The sequence below is a fragment of the Equus caballus genome, chromosome 20 (assembly GCF_041296265.1).
Source record: "Equus caballus isolate H_3958 breed thoroughbred chromosome 20, TB-T2T, whole genome shotgun sequence".
NCBI lineage: Eukaryota > Metazoa > Chordata > Mammalia > Perissodactyla > Equidae > Equus > Equus caballus.
Genome location: NC_091703.1, coordinates 43,980,069 through 43,997,810, shown reverse-complemented (window position 1 = coordinate 43,997,810; position 17,742 = coordinate 43,980,069). Strand labels below are relative to the sequence as shown.

Genomic DNA, 17,742 nt, shown 5'->3' with positions numbered 1-17,742 from the left:
GCCCTGACCAATTGACACAGGGGTCTTAGACCCATCACCCACTGTCGCCCCATGCGAGTCCAGAAGGGTATCCTGGTACAGAACACCTCGCCAGGTAGCCTAGCTTCCTGTTGGCCTGGGGCAGCCCCACTTCTTCTTTTGCTGTCCTGGGTCCCCGGGCACTTTAACCCTCCTATGCTGATTTTCCTCTCACAGGCCGCAACACTGCATTTTACAGGGCTTTCCTTTGCTTTGTTGTTTTATCTATTAACTACAGACAGCCTGTGACAATTGTTTCTGCAGCTCATCTGATAACAATTATTTTTTAAAATGTGCTTGATTCGTGTGGTCTTTCAATAACTGTAACTATGGCCAGCCCTGGGGACACGGGGTGACCTGGGGGCGGAGGTGCCCCTTTCTCCTCCCCTCTCCTTCTGCACCTCTCTTCTCCTCCCCACCTCTGATGGTCGTGCCCCCAGCTTGGCTCTCCCCCACCCTTGCCAGGGACCTTCCCTACACCTCCATTGCTGAAAAAGACTCTCCATCTCCTTTCTCCTCTAGTCTCTGTGGAATTTCCCAATTCCCAGGTAGCCCTGGGCAGGAGGTTTCTGACCACTGGGGACCAGTGGGGCTCTGGGCTCTGGTCATCTGGGGAGGAAGGAGTAGAATAGAGGAGAGTAAGAGTGAGGAGAAATAGTCCTTTTTTTTTTTTTTTTTGATGAGGAAGACTGGCCCTGAGCTGTTGCCAATGTTCCTCTTTTTTTTTCTTTTTTTCCACAAAGCCCCAGGACTTAGTTGCATATCCTAGCTGTAGGTCATTCTAGTTCTTCTATGTGGGATGATGCCACAGCATGGCTTGATGAGCGGTGTGTAGGACCATGCGCAGGATCCGAACTGGCAAACCCCAGGCTGCCGAAGACAAGCTTGGGACCTTAACCACTCAGCTGTGGGGTGGCCCAGAAATAGTTCTTATTTCACCATAGTTTCCTCCTGGGCTTTCCCCACCCCAACCCCAGTGGGAGGGGGATGGCCTGACCAAGAGGAAGAGGCTGAAGAGAGCTGAGCAGTAGCTACAGAGTCCCCTAGAGTCTCAGTCCAGTCCCAGGCTGAGGTCTGTCCAGGCCCAGAGGTAGCATCTGCAGCTGGAGGGTCCAGCCTACAGGCCAAGACCTCCGCCTCCTCCCCAGGCATCCCACTGCCCCTCGGAGGCCTTTGCCTCCCTCAGCTCTTCTTCCCAGGCAGGCTGGGGTGGCTGCACCGAGTCCCCGGCTCTGGCTCCCTCTCCTTGGGGCTTCCCTGCTCCCTCGCTTCCCTCCCCTCACCCCAGCTCAACAAGAGAGCCCATGGCCTGGGAGGCCACACACCTGCTGTCACCTCTCCTGCTGGTGCTCCTGGCCTCAGGTGAGGGGCAGGTGAGGTGGGCAGAGGGAGGGGAACAGGGCAGGAGGAGGGGGAGATGGCTAGGTGAGGTGGGCATGAAGAGGGCCCTGTGGGGAAGGGCACAAGGCAGCTGGAGTTGTGGCCAGAGGCCGGTTTGAGGGCACCTTCTGAATGCAGACACACGGAGGGGGCTCCTGAGGATGGAGGCCCCATCTCATGGCTGTGCAGTGGCAGCTGGGGGGCTCCCTGACCTGAGGGTTTATTCTCAGGCTCCTGGGAACAGAAGCCAGAGATGCTGCATAAACTGGAGGGCGAGTCAATCACCGTGAGATGCCAGTACCAGTTCCAGCAAGGTTGGAACAAGATGAAACACTGGTGTAAGGTAATAAGAGAATATACTTGTGACATAATCGTCAGCAATGCCAGGATCCAGAAAGGGGCTCGACACTCCCTCCAGGATTATCCCAGGTCTGGCTTCTTTTCCGTCACCATGACTGAACTCAGGGTGGAGGACTCAGGAATCTATTGGTGTGGAATCGGAGAATCTTACAGGATCTTTGGTCTAAGAGCCATCCATCTGGTGGTATCTCAGGGTGAGTTTTTCCCTTCTTATCTGTGCTTCTCAGACTTTCTGAATCACAAGGTGTTAGAGCTGGAAAGAATCCTAAAAATCATTTCCTTCAACCTTCTCATACCCGAAAACTGGGGCCTCTCGGGGTTCAGGGCAGAACCAGCTCCAGAGCTCAGACCTGCTGGCTTTCGGCTGTTCTTCCTTCCCCATCGCACACATTTCCGTGAACATTTCTGTTGCTGCTGACAGAACTCCTCCGCTGATTTGTGGTAGCCATAAAGTTTCCTCAGGCTTCAGTGAGACTGGCTTAATGGTCCATCCCAGACATCCCTACCCCTGACCGAACCCCCAACCTTCTCTCAAAGGGCTGGGCTCAAGATGGGTCATGAGTAACTGGATGGGGGTCAAGAAATGGGGACAGACGGGAGATGGCCAGCTAGTGAGGCAGACATGAGACTTCGGGGATGAGGCTGGGAGGTGTGGTGGCCAAGGGCTCAGAGGGTCTGTGGCCTCACCCTGGACCTGCCCCTAATAGTTGAGAGACCTTAAGTCTCAGAATGGGAAGTTTGGGGTTACCCCTCTCCCGACGGCCGCACGTATTCCTCCCGAAAACTTCAGCATTGCCAAGTCCCCTGCGTTTCTCTATGACGGTCAGGGCTGGAACTGTGCCTTCCCGGCCCCTGGCCCTGCTGCCCAGCCTGCCCAGCCACTTGGTCAGCAGGGCACCTGGAGGATCCAGATCAGCTGCCCTGTCGTCCACCGCCCCACCTTGGCTCATTGCCCACTCTATGTAGGGCACGGGGCCAGGCTCTGAGAGGAGAATCAAAAACCTTGAGACCTCATGCTGTGCTGGAGGAGCCCACAGGCCAGCCAGGAGGACAGACACATCCATAAAGGACTGTGATGCAGGGTGGCAGGTGGCATAATGGAAGCATGTGGTATGGAGGCCAGTGAAGGGAGAGACCAGGTTGCTGGAGAAGGACAGAGGTTTGGACTCTCCTGGAGGACTTCCCAGAGGAGGTGACACCACATGGGCCTTGTTGGATGAGCAGGAATTTATCCAGGGGAGCAAGAAGGATTGGAAGGGAGGCATTAGAGATTGAAAGTGCATGACATGTTCAAAAATAATGAAAACAGAAGAGACTGCAGAATATATCCAATATACGAGTGACAGTGTGATACCTAATCGAAAGCCACATGCACTGTGGCACCTCCGCATGAAGGAAATCCAGCACGCCTCTGTGTGTGCAGGGCATACGGTGCTTCTCAGAGACCTCACCTGGTCCAGGGCCATGTGTGGGCTCCTCCTTCCCAGGCTTGGGGGCTAGAAGTGGGAAGCCCTGGCCTGGGGGCTAACAGACAGGAGTGCCCCCCTCATTGTCTCTTACAGCTTCAACCCTGCCCACCCCCAGGAGCACCAGGAGGACCACAGCCTGGACCTCTGCCATCAGCCCTGTCCTTGACAGGTACTGTCACCCCCTCCCCTGTCCTCTCAGAGCCCCATCCCCTCCTGCCCTTTGCCCACTCTGCCAAATGCCTCCATCTACCACGTTCCCACGGGCACCCAGCCCTTAAAGGATGAATGGGAATCAGACAGCTGCTTCCCGTCACTTCACCTCTTTGAGCCTCTGTTCTCTCATCTGCAAAATGGGGCCAATAACATTCCCAGCTTACGTTAGGGTTTCTTACCTTTCACACTGCTGATATTTGGGGCCGAATACTTCTCTGTCGTGAGGGGCTGTCCTGTGACTGTAGGATATTTAGCTGCCTCTAAATAGCCTCTACCCATTGGAGAGCAGTAGCCCAAACCTCCCCAGACCGCCCCGTTGTGGCAACCGTAGAGATCTCCAGACATCACCAAGTTCGCCTTGGGGACACAACTTCCCTGGTTGGGCACCACTGTTTTCCAGGGTTGTTGCGAAGATTAAATGAAATTGAGGATTCGAAGGGCCCTGTACTAGGCACGTGCACAAGGCTGCTTCTTTTTCCTCTTCCTCTCTTCTAGCCCTCCTCTCTCAGTACGAGAAGGGGAGCTGTCCCAGGGCCACCGGGGTCCAGGGAAAGGGCACACTGTGTAGTTGCTACAGCCCATGGCCTGATTTCCTCTACCCCTGTCTGAAGGTTTCCAGGCCCCCGCCCAGGACTGGCCTGATAGCTGTTTCTCTTCCTGCCTCCGCCCTCTCTCCACCCACCATCACTGTGGGTGTGAACCTTGGGCTCCTGCAAACCACAGCTCCCTCTTCCAGGCATGGCACCAGAAACCAGGTGGTGCTGGCCAAGGGAGCTGAAAGGTGTCCTAGAGCCACTGCCTCACCCCCTTTGACCCTTGACACCCCAGGCACCTTCCCGGGGAGCCTGCTATGGTATAAGAAAGACTACCTTTGTGCTCTTCCTTTGACTTAAAATGGGACCTGTTAAAATTCAGTGATTATGTGGCAGAGCTGTTTGCCAGATGACACCGGCATTCTCTGCATTAAGTGCAGCTCAGAACAAAGGGCTGAGGGTAAGGAGCTCAGACCAAGGACAGCTAGGGAAGGATCAGGCAAAGTGAGCACAGATCCCACAACAGGGGCCCAGAAGGCCAGTAGAGGGACGGCAGTCAGAAAGGGGGAAGGAGCAGACTGGAGACACGGTCAACATTCCCATCTTACAGGGAAGGAAACAAGCCGGAGATCGAAGGACACAGTGACACTGCATGGCTTATGGGGCAGAGCCCTTGACCATGAGGCTGCCCTGCGGCCAGCTCAGCAGGAAAGTCTGTCCCCAGGACAGGCATGGGGACGGGGTGGTGTCACAGCAGAAGGTTGGCTCTGACCTTCCTCACCTGGCTGGTCCTTATTCCAAAGCCCCACAGATAACTGGAACGTCATCTCGGGCGTGGTGGTGGCCGTCCTGCTGCTGGTGCTCACCCTCTTCCTGATCCTATACCTCAGGAAAGCCCGAGGAAGAGCCAGGAAAGGTAAACCCCCGCTGGCCAAGCAGACCAGCGAGTGCTTAGCCATGATAAAGCGCCCGCGAGCCATGGGGTCAAGGCTTATTGTGCCCATTTTTTTTACCAACAAGGAAACTGAGGCCAGAGGTGACGTGGCCAAGATCCCCTGGGCTCTCCAATGGCTCCGCTCCTGCTTTGCCAGGGCGGCAGGGCCCACAGTGCTGAGGACGGGCCAATTCTCTTTTAGTCTGACTTTCGAGGTCAGCTTGCCGAAAGCCACTTCATCTCAGTGCCAATTTGCCCAAGGCTGGTATTCTAGGACCCATTAGGGATCATCTATTTTACCATCTTTTTTTGGGGGGAGGGTGTGAGGAAGATTGGCTCTGAGCTAACATTTGTTGCCGATCTTCCTCTTTTTTTGCTTGAGGAAGATTAGCCCTGAGCCAACATCTGTGCCAGTCTCCCTTTATTTTTTTTTATTTATTTTTTTATTTTTTTTAAGATTTTATTTTTTCCTTTTTCTCCCCAAAGCCCCCCGGTACATAGTTGTGTATTCTTCGTTGTGGGTTCCTCTAGTTGTGGCATGTGGGACGCTGCCTCAGCGTGGTCTGACGAGCAGTGCCATGTCCGCGCCCAGGATTCGAACCAACGAAACACTGGGCCGCCTGCAGCGGAGCGCGCGAACTTAACCACTCAGCCACGGGGCCAGCCCCCTAGTCTCCCTTTATTTTTGTATGTGGGACGCGACCATGGCATGGCTGTTGAGTGGAGTAGGTCCACACCTGGGATCCAAACCCGCCAACCTGGGCCACCGAAGTAGAGCGTGTTGAAGTGTAACCACTATCCCCTGGGGCTAGCCCCTATTTTGCCATCTTTTCATAGTTATGGACTTTTTAACAACTCTATCTAAAGACCTTTCAGGTTACCAGTATTGTTTTTTAATTGTTGCTATCATTTTAACATTTTGTCTTCCTAAAAGCAGTTGGAAGACTTTTTAATCTTCTAAGTTTTAAGTTTCTAGCATTAATCACATGTAAAATCTACAGCATTTTGCACAAGATTTCTCAGATTAGTGCCTTTTGGTGATTCCTGCCTCGTTTCTGTTGGTCAGTCTGTCCAGCACGTAAGTGCTGGGTGTCTACTAACCACATAACCCAGGGATGTGTCTGTTGACAGCAAGATTGGAATGTGGGAGTGGGCGGGTCAGAGTTATACTGGACCTCATGGATTTTAATTTTTCAAGCTATAAAAATACTAAAGTAGTAGTGGATTGTGAAACTTTATTTATATATTTTTCAAACCACATAAAGTCGATTTAGTGGGTCACAATAGTATTTTTATAAAACAAAATTCAAAATTATTTGCACATTGGAAGGATAAGTATTTTTTTCATTGAACTTTTATTTTAGGAGTGTTTGTAGGTGTGTGTGAGAGAGAGAGTGAGTGTGTGTGTTTGTATATGTGGTAATAAGATAAAATGTTTTTCATTGTGGTTCCTGGTCCAAAAATTTTGAAAGACATTATATATAACTTCCCCAGCACATAGATTATACTTCACCTTGATGTTTAAATTTGGAACTTTCAGCGACCTGGAATTGATTGAGTTTACCGGTCTTAGACACATTAGCTTCAGGCAGTCAATGTGATTGCTCCCTGCATCCCTGGACACTCCTCTGTACTTTCCGCTTGGGATGTCCCCCGGCACCACGGCAGGTCTTGACCAAGCCCCTGCCCATCCCCATTAGGGATCTCCAGCCACCCCGTATTTCCATGGGAGGTGGGTAGGGAGAGGTCCCTCCCCCAACCTTGACTGTTTTCCTCACAGGTGAGGATGAATCCCACCACAACTATGACAACATTTCAGCCCAGGAGGCAGAGTGTCCTGTGCGTAGCAAGGACCCGTCACCAGGACAGAGGGAATCTCAGCTTTCCAGGGTAACTTGGTTGTCATCGTTGTTTTTATTTAACTTCCTGGCTTGTGTTTGCTCATAGTTTCTGTTTCCCCTGAACCTGGACTCACTCCTGACTCCTCACGCCCCTGCTGCCTCACTGACTGCGTCCTTTCCCTTATTTCCCAATTCAAATCATGTAGACAGAAAGAGAACTGACTGACTCAGCTTTTGACCATCACTCCCAGGAGTTACAGCTTTTCACGTGGGCCCATCTCGTGGGTCATTAGCCAGCTGATGGCTCGGCTGCCATTGGTCCAACGAGCTGCATGGAAGTCTCGCGTGATAAAAGACATGGCTCCCGAGGGTGCTTTCTCATTGGGGGCTGGAGACTGGGCTGTTTCCCTTGGGTAGGTCTGTCTTATTAAGGGGCTGAGACTCTTGAGATCACAGAATTGCAGGATTGGGAGGCTCTAAAGTCGTCTGGTCCAACCCTCTGTATGGCTGGAATCGACTCTACGAATGACATCTCTACCAAGAGCTCTTCCAGCTCAGCGCTACTCAAACTTGAGCGTGCACAAAAATCCCCCGGAGAGCTTGTTAAAATAGAATTTCCTGGCCCCCACTCCAGAGACCTTGCTTTAATAGATCTGGGGCGGAGCCTGAGACTGTGCATTTTCAACAACCTTCTGGGTGAGCTGCTGGTCCATGGGCCACACTCTAAATAGCCTTCCTTATTCTCAAGCATGCTCAGTGATGGCACCCTTGCTGACTTCTGCCATTCCCAGAGACTCTGCAGGATCCATATCCTGTCCCACACCTTAACCCTGTCCCTGCCCTCTACTCAGCTCTGGGACCCAGGGGGCCACTGACCACTCCCAGCTGTGATCCATACAATGAACACCTGTCTTCTTTGCTTCCCAGGGCTCCGATCAGCGGATGGGCTCCAGCGAGGACCCCGGGGCGATCTGCTATGCCTCACTTATCCACCTGAACCACCTCGGCCTTGAGGACTCCATCTATGTCAATACCGCCCCCAATCCGAAGCCCACGCCTGACCCCCTTCTGGCTGTGGAATATGCCAGCATCGCTAGAAACAGACCCCAGCCCTCCAAGTCCGCAGCCCTGGAGGGGGAACAGGACCTGAAGGCAGAATTCACTGGGCAGTGAGCACCTATCAAATGCCTGTGAGGCACAGGGCTGCTCGACCAGCAATGGGGTGACTTTAGTGTGGCACAGACGGTCCCAAACCTGCAAGAGGTCACCCCTTCCTGTAAAGGAGGTGAGGAAGGGGGAGCAAAGGAAGGAAAGTCCTGGTCACCCCAGAGGGGAGAAGCTTAAGTGTGAGGGCTTCAAGGGGCAGGCTGTGGGGACAACAAATGGGGTTTAGGGACACCTCCCCACTCGCCTCCCCCGGGTCTGGGACCCAGAGCCTCACCTCCCTCTCCAACACTCACTTCCTTCCTGATCAGGGGCTACGAAATCCTGACAGATTGTGCAAGTTCCTCTACTGGTGGCTGTCTCTGCGAGAGTCCCCTCCCTTAACTGTACTCTCAGGGCCTCTAAGCCAAGCTGGAAGGTTCCGTCTCTCCCAGCCCAGATCCCCCTCTCCTTCCTGGCCTCCCGATTCTAAATAATCCTCACTAAAGACCCTGCCAGGACATAGGCAGTGCCCACCACTCAGGGGTCACCCCTCATCCTGGGCCTTGCTGGGCTCTCACAGGGGAGCTTCCTTCCATCTGGCGCCCACATGGCTCCATCAGAACTGACTTGGGCTCCTCTGCCTCCGCGGAAACTATCCTCCACTCTGCTAACTGTGTCTCGGTCCAGCAGAGGAGGCTGCAGGACACCTCCTGCCTGGCTGAAGCATAATTTCACAGGGCCCTTCTGGAGACAGAAGGTAATGTGTGCCCCCAAGGAGCGACTCTGAACTCTGGGAACTCCAGGCCACGTGGGCAGGAGGCTTGTGTCCTGCCCCATCGTGGGCAAGGTTCCTTGGAATTGTGGATTCATCGTTTCTCAAGGGAGTGACATTACAGGTCATCGAATCCAACTGCCAATGGCATGTGAGAACCCCTCTGTGAAACCCCGGTGAGTCATGAAGTCTCTGCTACAACTGAAGGACAGGGGTCTCACCACCTCCTGCTCGGGCAGCTCGTTTGTGAATGTTTTTGTCAGACGGACCTTGCTTCCCCTCAGTGACAATGAGACATCAGCCTTGCCCACAGATGGGACCTGAGGGTCAGGTTGCGTCATGGCCAGAAAGAGAGTGAGGAGTTGGAGAGAAGGGTGGATGGTTTGAGGTCTGGCAGGCTTGTGTGCAAGGCTGAGGTCTTCCTCTGGGAAGAAAGTGGCAGGAAGTGCCTGTCACTTGTGACATCTCTGCTGCCATCATCCACCTCCCAGGTTCCTAGTGTTGAGGATTTGGTTCTGTCCCCAGTCTGTAGCTCCCTGGGGACACAACTGATGGGTGCAGACCTGCAGGACCAGACACTGGGGTGGAGGGAGGCGAGGAGCAGGGAGGGAGCAGGATGCTCTGAGCATCATCCTGGCTCCTCAGGGGTCTGTCCCAGCCTTCCTGCCTGAGTCCTTCTCCTTCCAGAGGCTGGGCAATTGCTGCACCCTGACCTCCCACCCAACTCGGTCTTGCTCTGAGAAGGTCATTGGCACTGACCTGTGCCCTCCTTTGACCTCTGGTTCTTCATAGTTCCAGGCATCTGACAGCACCTCCACTCTCGGTCTATATTTTAGCCTACCTGCCCACTGGGCAAGCCCGTCTTTATCATGTTCCCCCCAACTTGGACTTCCCGCCTGCATTGCTCTGGCTGCAGTACCAGGAGACATCCCAGGGGTCAGCTTCCTCGTGAACTGTTAAAACCCAAAGGATTTACTCAGCCTAGAGCTCCTGGGGTTATTTTCATTAGACAAGTACTTATGGGTGCCTCCTGACTGCCAGGCACTGCTCAGAATTGGGGATCAGAGGTTAACAGAGTAAGCCAGCATTGATGGAGTGCTTCTTCTGGGCCGCATTCCTCTACATGCATTAATGGCTCAAACATCCCTCTAAGTTAAGTACTTGCCTCCATTTTATAGATGGAGAAATTGAGGCATAGAGAGATTAAGTGATTTCCCAAAGTCACACAGCTAGTAGATGGTGGATCCTAGACCCTGAAGTGTTAACCACAATGATTCTTGGTCCCCGTTACTGTGAGGATCTCGTTGTTGTGTGTGTGTGTGTGTGTGTGTGTGTGTGTGTGCACGTGCACATGTGTGCATGTGTTGGATAGATGTATGAAAACCAATGACAGTACAAAGCAATATGGCTACAGCTAGAGGAATGCTCATGGTGCTAGGAGAGAATGGGCGGGATGCACGACCTTTTCTGATAGAAGCCCCAGGAGCCATGAGAGGATAGTAAGAGTGCAGTTGACTCGGCTAGGGAGTCCAAGGGAAGAGTTTCCCAGTTAACTGGGGGCCCCAGATAAGAGGACTTGAGCTCCTCCTGCCCGCCCTGGCCCAGGGAGAGGGCTGCCCCTTCGGCCACCAGCAGAGGCCTGGAGGCACCTGCCAGAGCTGTGGCCTCAGGGATGTACACCTTCCCCGCATCTCAGCACTGAGGCAGCCATGGCAACCAAGCCACCCCAAGACACGGGCCCCACAGGAGGGGGTGCTGCTCCTTGGCCTTTGGACGTCAGCAGGCTTTGGCCCCATTGCATATGCCTGAGCTCCCCACCCTTTGGGCACCATCCTTCTCCCTGAGGGCTGCCCACCCAGCACAACATGGGGCCTGCCTTCGCTTTGCCCCTCACGCTCTTAATGCACATGATGCTGTAGGTAAAGATTTTATCCATCGACTCGCCTATTTTATCTTTTGATTGTTGTTTTAAGCCACTAAGTTTGTGGATAGTTTTTCATGCGGCAATAAACAATCAAAACAAATAGCCAAGACAAATTTGAAGTTCAAAGCCATGGGGAAAGGAGATGACTTACCTGACCAGAACCCAAACCTCACTGTGAGGTTCTAACATCCTGGAATAGAAAGTCCGCCAGGGCCACTGAACCAAGAGGTGAGGAACAGACCCGTGTACAGAGGGAAACTTGGTATTTGCCAGGGCAGGCACTGGAGTCTCGGGGAAGAAGAGAATGTGTCATGGCACAAATGTCTACCCACACGGGGAAAAAGAAAATTAGATTCCTACCTCTGTCTTACGCGAAAATAAATTCCAGGTGGATTATAAACCTAGATGTCAATAACCAAACAATAAAATGTTTAGACAAAAACATAAGAGTTTTTATGACTTTAAGATACAGGAAGATTTCTGCAGCCAGACGTCATAAGCACCAATCAGAAAGGGGAAACGTGACATTTGACTGTATTAAGATGGAAACTTCAAGACAAAGGACGACACCAGAAATTAAGTGGAAGAATGAGCCACAGACAGGCAGATGGCATTTGTAATGCACGGGACTGATAAAGGATTAGTAGCCAGAATTTAAAAATCAATAAAAAAGGATAAGCCATTTTTAATTGGCAAATTATAGGTTAAAAAAAATCCCACACAGGGAAGTTGAAAGACACTAATGTTCAACGTCATTAGCCATCAAAGGAATTCAGATCTCAACTAGATACATTTATACTCAGTGTATCAGTAGGGAGCTTCAAATATGTCTGTAATGTTTTATTTTTTAAAAAACCCAAACATGTATACATATATATATATATATATATAACTCCTCTAGGACCTCAGAGCCCTCCGCTGGACTGTCTCCCTCTGGGCAGCAAATAAGAGAAGAGAGAACACTGAAGGTTGCACAGGCAGCTTTAAGGGCCAGGCCTGGGAGGAGCAAACTTCATTTCTTCCAGAACCCAGTCACTTGGCCGCTTCTCATGCAAGAGAGGCTGGATGAGACAGCCTGGCTGTGCTCTCAGAGGGAAATAGTTTGATGAACAACTATCTAGTCCCTTCCAAGAATCAAGACATGTGAAATAAGAGTTCTTAATGCTGTAAAGACATTCCATGCACATGAATTGAAAGAATAAACATAGTTAAAATGTCCATAATACCTAAAGCAATCTACAGATTCAATGCAATCCCAATCAGTATCCCAATGACATTCTTTACAGAAATAGAACAAAGAATCCTAAAATTCATATGGGGCAACAAAAGACCCCGAATTGCTAAAACAATCATGGGAAAAAAGAACAAAGCTGCAGGCATCACAATCCCTGACTTGAAAATATACTACAAAGCTATAGTAATCAACACAGCATGGTACTGGTACAAAAACAGGTGCAGAGATCAATGGAACAAAATGGAAAGCCCAGAAATAAAACCACACATCTATGGACAGCTAATCTTCGACAAAGGAGCTGAGGGCCTACAATGGAGGAAAGAAAGTCTTTTCAATAAACGGTGCTGGGAAAACTGGACAGCCACATGTGAAAGAATGAATATTGACCTTTCTTTTTCACCATTCACAATAATAAATTCAAAATGGATCAAGCACCTAAAGGTAAGACCTGAAACCATAAGGCTTCTAGAAGAAAATATAGGCAGTACACTATTTGACATTAGTATTAAAAGGACATTTTCGGATACCATGTCTTCTCAGACAAGGGAAACAATAGAAAGAATAAACAAATGGGACTTCATCAGACTAAAGAGCTTCTTCAAGGCAAGGGAAAACAGGATTGAAGCAAAGAAACAACTCACTAATTAGGAAAAAATATCTGCAAGTAATATATGCGACAAAAGGTTACTCTCCATAATATATAAAGAACTCACACAACTCAACAACAAAAAACCAAACAACCTGATCAAAAAGTGGGCAGGAGACATGAACAGACATTTCTCCAAAGAAGATATACAGATGGCCAATAGACACATGAAAAGATGTTCATCATCACTGATCATCAGGGAAATGCAAATCAAAACTATACTAAGATATCACCTTACACCCCTTAGAATGGCAAAAATAACCAACACAAAAAGCCACAAATGTTGGATAGGTTGTGGAGAAGAAGAAACCTTCATACACTGCTGGTGGGAATGCAAACTGGTGCAGCCACTATGGAAAACAGTATGGAGATTTCTCAAAAAATTAAAAATAGAAATACCATACGACCCAGCCATCCCACTACTGGGTATCTATCCAAAGAACTTGAAGTCAGCAATTCCAAAAGTCCCATGCACCCCTATGTTCATCGCAGCATTATTTACAATAGCCAAGACATAGAAGCAATCTAAGTGCCCATCAACTGATGATTGGATAAAGAAGATATGGTATATATATACAATGGAATACCACTCAGCCATAAAAAAAGAATAAAATCATCCCATTCACAACAACATGGATGGGCCTTGAGGGTATTATGTTAAGTGAAATAAGCCAGATAGAGAAGGACAATCTCTGTATGACTCCACTCATGTGTGGAAGTTAAACATGTAGACAAAGAGGACAGATTAGTGGCTTCCAGGGAAGGGGGGTAGGGGTGGGCACAGAGGGTGAAGTGGTGCACCTACAACACGACTGACAAACAATAATGTGCAACTGAAAGTTCACAAGGTTGTAAACTATCATAATCTCAATAAAAATTAAAAATAAAAAGTTCTTACTGCAAATTCTAAGTCTTGGGGCAACTTCCCTAGGGTTCAGAAGTTTGGCCTGTCTTCTCTTTGCTAACTGCTACCACCTCTTCTCCTGCGTGAGCTTCTTTCTCTCCGGAATCCTTGCTGGATTTCTGAGAACAAGTCCCTTCTTCCACCTCCTGCAGCTGACACATGTGTAACCAGCATACAAGCTGGACATCTTGATGTTTCTGTCTTTTAAGGAGTTTCGTTAGAGGAAATCCAGGCTGACACCAAAAGAAGGTCATCAAAATCATCTGAAACTTTCCTGTGTCCCTCAGGGAGACACACAAGAGCACATTTTCAAAGTCCGCATTTATCTGGCTGGCAATACCTGGCAGCTACCTTCTCACTCACATCCCCCAACCACATCTCTCCTTGAGCCAGTCTTCCTGGCTCGTTAGTCCTTTGTCACCCACCAGTGGTCATTAGAGTCTGCCCTGAAGAAGCCATGTCCCCTCAGCCAAAAACTTAGGAAGTACGGATCCTCCATATCCCTCTGGTCCCTGATATTTCAGGTCTTGTCTTTTAGGAGTCGAGATATTCGAGGTTGTGGGGATGGTTTGGAGATGCGGGGCAGGAGGTACTAAAGGTGGCTTCTTTAGACCGTAGCCTTGGAGCACAAAGGGAGAGGACCGCAGGCTGGAACTTACTACAGCTAGTGACGTATTGAGATCTGCTTCCGAAGGCTCCACAAAACATTAATGTTTTAAGAGATGTTGGTGAGTGTCACGTGAAAATAATCCATGCTAGTAATGTATTTTCTCCATATATTTTAATATAAGGAAAGGTAAGTTGTGCTTGACACAATTTGCAAGAGTCGGTTCTTAGAAACTCTCAATCTCCATTAATAGGAGGCTGATTAAATAAATCATGCTATACTCACACCAAAGAATATTATGTAGACATTACAAAAAGCGAAGTGAAACTCTGTTTGATATGGAAAGATGTTCTGGGGATGCAGTAAATGAAAGAATGCAGCCCACAAAATAATGCACCCAGCATGAGCTCGTTTGTGTTTGTGTCCCTATGTGTGACCAGAGGAAAAAGACTAGATGAACATACACCAATGTATTACTAGCGATGATCTCTGGGGCATGGATTAGAGGAGTAAAGGAAAATTCCGCTCCATAAAATCCTTAAGGACTGGCTCTGGAGCAGACCACTCAGATCTCAAGCTAACTTCCACCTTGTACTAGCTGTGTGATCCTGGGCAGGATGTTAATTTCTCTGGATCTCAGTTGCCTGGAAAAATATTGCCTACTTCCTAGGTGATGATGTAACACGCATAAAGTATTTAAAACAATCCTAGCACAAAGTAAGTTCTCAATACATGCCAGTGTGTGCTAAGTGGTGGAATTATAGACAGCATGCACCTTTCTAGAATGAACTTTTACATCTTTGTCACATAAAAATTAATTACATATTTGTCACAAAAAATACAGTTTTTAAAAGATTTAGGAATTGCTGAACACATTTTCTATAGTTTTCTTGGAATAGACATAATCTCTCTTTTAGCTGTGCCCCGCCTCAGTGTGGCAGGTGATCCAGGGGGAAATTGCCTGTGGCTTGAAGCTACAGTGTTTCAACTGCACAAGAAGAATTTACCAAGTAGCTGTTGGTATCATTGAGGTACGTCATCTACTTAACAAGCACTGCTAATCTTGAGTCTTACCATTTCAATTCTAGGTCTTTAAAAACTATCTCATTTTTCTAAATTACGTTTTATAGATTCTGCTTAAAAGTTTTGGGGAAATTGATTAAATTTTGCAGCAACAGATTTGTCTTTAGGACTATTTTGCTTTCTGCTCTAATTCAAGCACAAATGATAACTCCAGAGCCCTTGCTGATGTCTCAGGAACTTAGAGTAATTTTTTTTTTTTTTTGAGGAAGATTAGCCCTGAACTAACTGCTGCCAATCTTCCTCTTTTTGCTGAGGAAGACTGGCCCTGAGCTAACATCCGTGTCCATCTTCCTCCACTTTATACGTGGGATGCCTACCACAGCATGGTGAGCCTAGCGGTGTCATATCCGCCGCACCCGGGATCTGAACCAGCAAACCTGGGGCCGCCGAGAAGCGGAATGTGCGAACTCAAACACTGCCCCACCAGGCCAGCCTCTAGAGTAATTTTAAAAGGGTTTCATGGCCAGATGATGTTAAGATGCATATTGGTTTTGGGATTTATTTCCTTGTCGATCCTCAATTGCCCAGTGTGCTCTGGGTATAGAGGAAAGGACCTGTGACCTCGCTCAGGCCAGGGCATTACAGGGAAACAGTGCCACCATGTGGCGTCCACTCAGTGCTGGGGGTGGGAATCAGTCCCTCCCTGGAGGAAGTTTTCTTCCTCTTAAGAAAGGCTGCAATTCTCTAATAATCCTCTTTCATTTCTAAGGCTTAGGCTTCTGGCCATAGCAAGACCAATCTTCAGTTGGCAGATCTCTGTGGTCAAAGCCTGGGCGCCCATCTCCACTCTGAGGGGCATCCTGACTTGTCAACTCACACTCAGACCGGAACCCAAATGTGCTTTTCTGGCCTTCACTCCTTAAACCTAGGATATTGACCTTCCAGAATCCAGGAGCTACAGATTTACAATATCAACATCACTTCCTCGTCCAAAATCAAAGAGGCAGTGCCTCTTTTGTTTATTGTGCCTTCCCAGTACCTAGCAGGGTGCCTGGCACATGGCAGGTGCTTAGAAAATATTTGTGGAATAAGCGAATGTGCCCCTGGGAAGAGTGCTCCAGGCTCTTCCCTTCCTCCTCTAAGCATGAAAGGAATGCTAAGACAGAGCGGGTATTTGTAGGGCAAATTCCGTTCCAGGAACGGATGGCACACACACAAAAGGGTTCAATTGCTGATCATTTTAACAGGGTTCTGTACAGAGGGGTGGGTAAGGATAAGGGAACCAGCCAGGGGTGGTGATGTATCCAAACACAGGGAGCTGTTAACATTCCCAGGCTGAAAGAACAGAGAGAACTGTGTTACTGGAGCCACGTGAGAGCTGGTGGCGTGGAAGAGGGCTCTGTGGCCACAGAGGAAAGCAGCCACTGTCCGAACCACCGCAGGGGTGGAGCGAGTAGGAGACTTCTCCTACCCCCTTACTTCTCCTAGCCTCCGAACTCCGGCCAACATCTCCCTTTGACTAGACCCAGCAGTAAGCCAGTGGGCTGGGAGCCCGAACGGTGGAGTCCGGAGGGGTCAGTCTCCCAGGGACAGAGCAGGACGGAGCAGGGACAGCACGGGTGGGGGTGGGTGACTGGCACAGTGGTCAAGGAGGTCAAAGCAGCAGAAGGGCCAAGGAGGGGAGGCTGGGAGGAGGCCATTCGTGACTTCTAGAGATCAGACTCAAAGGAGCAGGTGAAGAGTGTGAGTAGCAAAGCCATCCCTAAAAAGCAAAAAAAACAAAAGAAATATGTGATAATGAAAGGGCAGCAATTGAAGGGGAAGCAGAGACAAGGGAGGGGTTTTTGGAACAGGTGCAACTGTGCCCAGGTGAACATGGAGGGGAACACGCGGGTGGGGAGGTAGGACTCGAAGACATTGGAAGAGACAGGACGTGGGTGAGAAAGCAAGTTCCTGGGGATCATCCAGGGCAGAGAAAGACAGCAGTCATCTTGGAAAAGAAAAATGGAATTCTGGGATGGAGGTAGGGCAGAGGAAGAAAGGAAGATTTTGGAGAGAAAGGTACTTAAGAGGGAGGAAAATAATACCAACCACTTTTTTTTTCTTGCTGAGGAAGACTGGCCCTGAGCTAACATCCGTGCCCATCTTCCTCTGCTTTGTATGTGGAACACCTACCACAGCATGGCCTGCCAAGCGGTGTCATGTCTGCACCCAGGATCCCAACTGGCGAACCCCGGGCTGCTGAAGGGGAATGTGCGAACTTAACCACTGAGCCACTGGGCCAGCCTCTCAACCACTTTTTTTATGAGCACTTGACAATATGCTGTAGCTTTACATATCCAGGTAGTGAAGCCAGCCTAGAGAGTGAAGAAACCTGTCCAAGGCCACAGAGCTAGGAAAGAACAGAGCTGGGCTTAAACACAGATCTGCAAGGAGCCAAGGTTTGTGTGATTGACCCCTACTCTGCGGTTCCGGTGTCTGTCCCACTCCGCCATCACATCCCTACACTTTCCCCCAGGTGCAGACTAGGTGTTCTCCACAACCCTGGCCAGACTCTGGACCAGTGCTGATCCAATCCAGCAGAGGGTGAGGTTCCCTATGCTTCTGACTCAGCCCCACGATGCCGGTGATGCCTGAGCCAGGGTCAGTGCCTGGGTCCCTGTCTCTCATCTCCTGTGTCAGCACCTAGAGCTTCCCTTTGGGTCTGCCATCTTGCATCACCACGGCTGCGCCCACCA

General features: G+C 49.7%; 1 protein-coding gene across 1 annotated transcript; it reads left to right on the top strand.

The window, feature by feature from the left end:
* The first annotated feature begins 1,020 nt into the window (after positions 1 to 1,020).
* On the top strand, positions 1,021 to 10,990 carry LOC100066210 (CMRF35-like molecule 7). Its single transcript, XM_001496560.5, has 6 exons — positions 1,021 to 1,380; positions 1,629 to 1,952; positions 3,321 to 3,396; positions 4,777 to 4,889; positions 6,688 to 6,797; positions 7,676 to 10,990. Exons 1-6 carry the CDS (start codon positions 1,323 to 1,325, stop codon positions 7,919 to 7,921), a joined length of 927 nt encoding a protein of 308 aa, XP_001496610.1. The 5' UTR covers positions 1,021 to 1,322; the 3' UTR covers positions 7,922 to 10,990.
* Positions 10,991 to 17,742: the final 6,752 nt, after the last annotated feature.

Coding starts and splice junctions, on each gene's coding strand:
- LOC100066210 (XM_001496560.5), top strand. CDS start 1,323: ATGGCCTGGGAGGCCACACACCTGCTGTCACCTCTCCTGCTGGTGCTC. Junction 1,953..3,320: donor CCATCTGGTGGTATCTCAGG/GTGAGTTTTTCC, acceptor TGTCTCTTACAG/CTTCAACCCTGCCCACCCCC. Junction 6,798..7,675: donor GGGAATCTCAGCTTTCCAGG/GTAACTTGGTTG, acceptor TTTGCTTCCCAG/GGCTCCGATCAGCGGATGGG.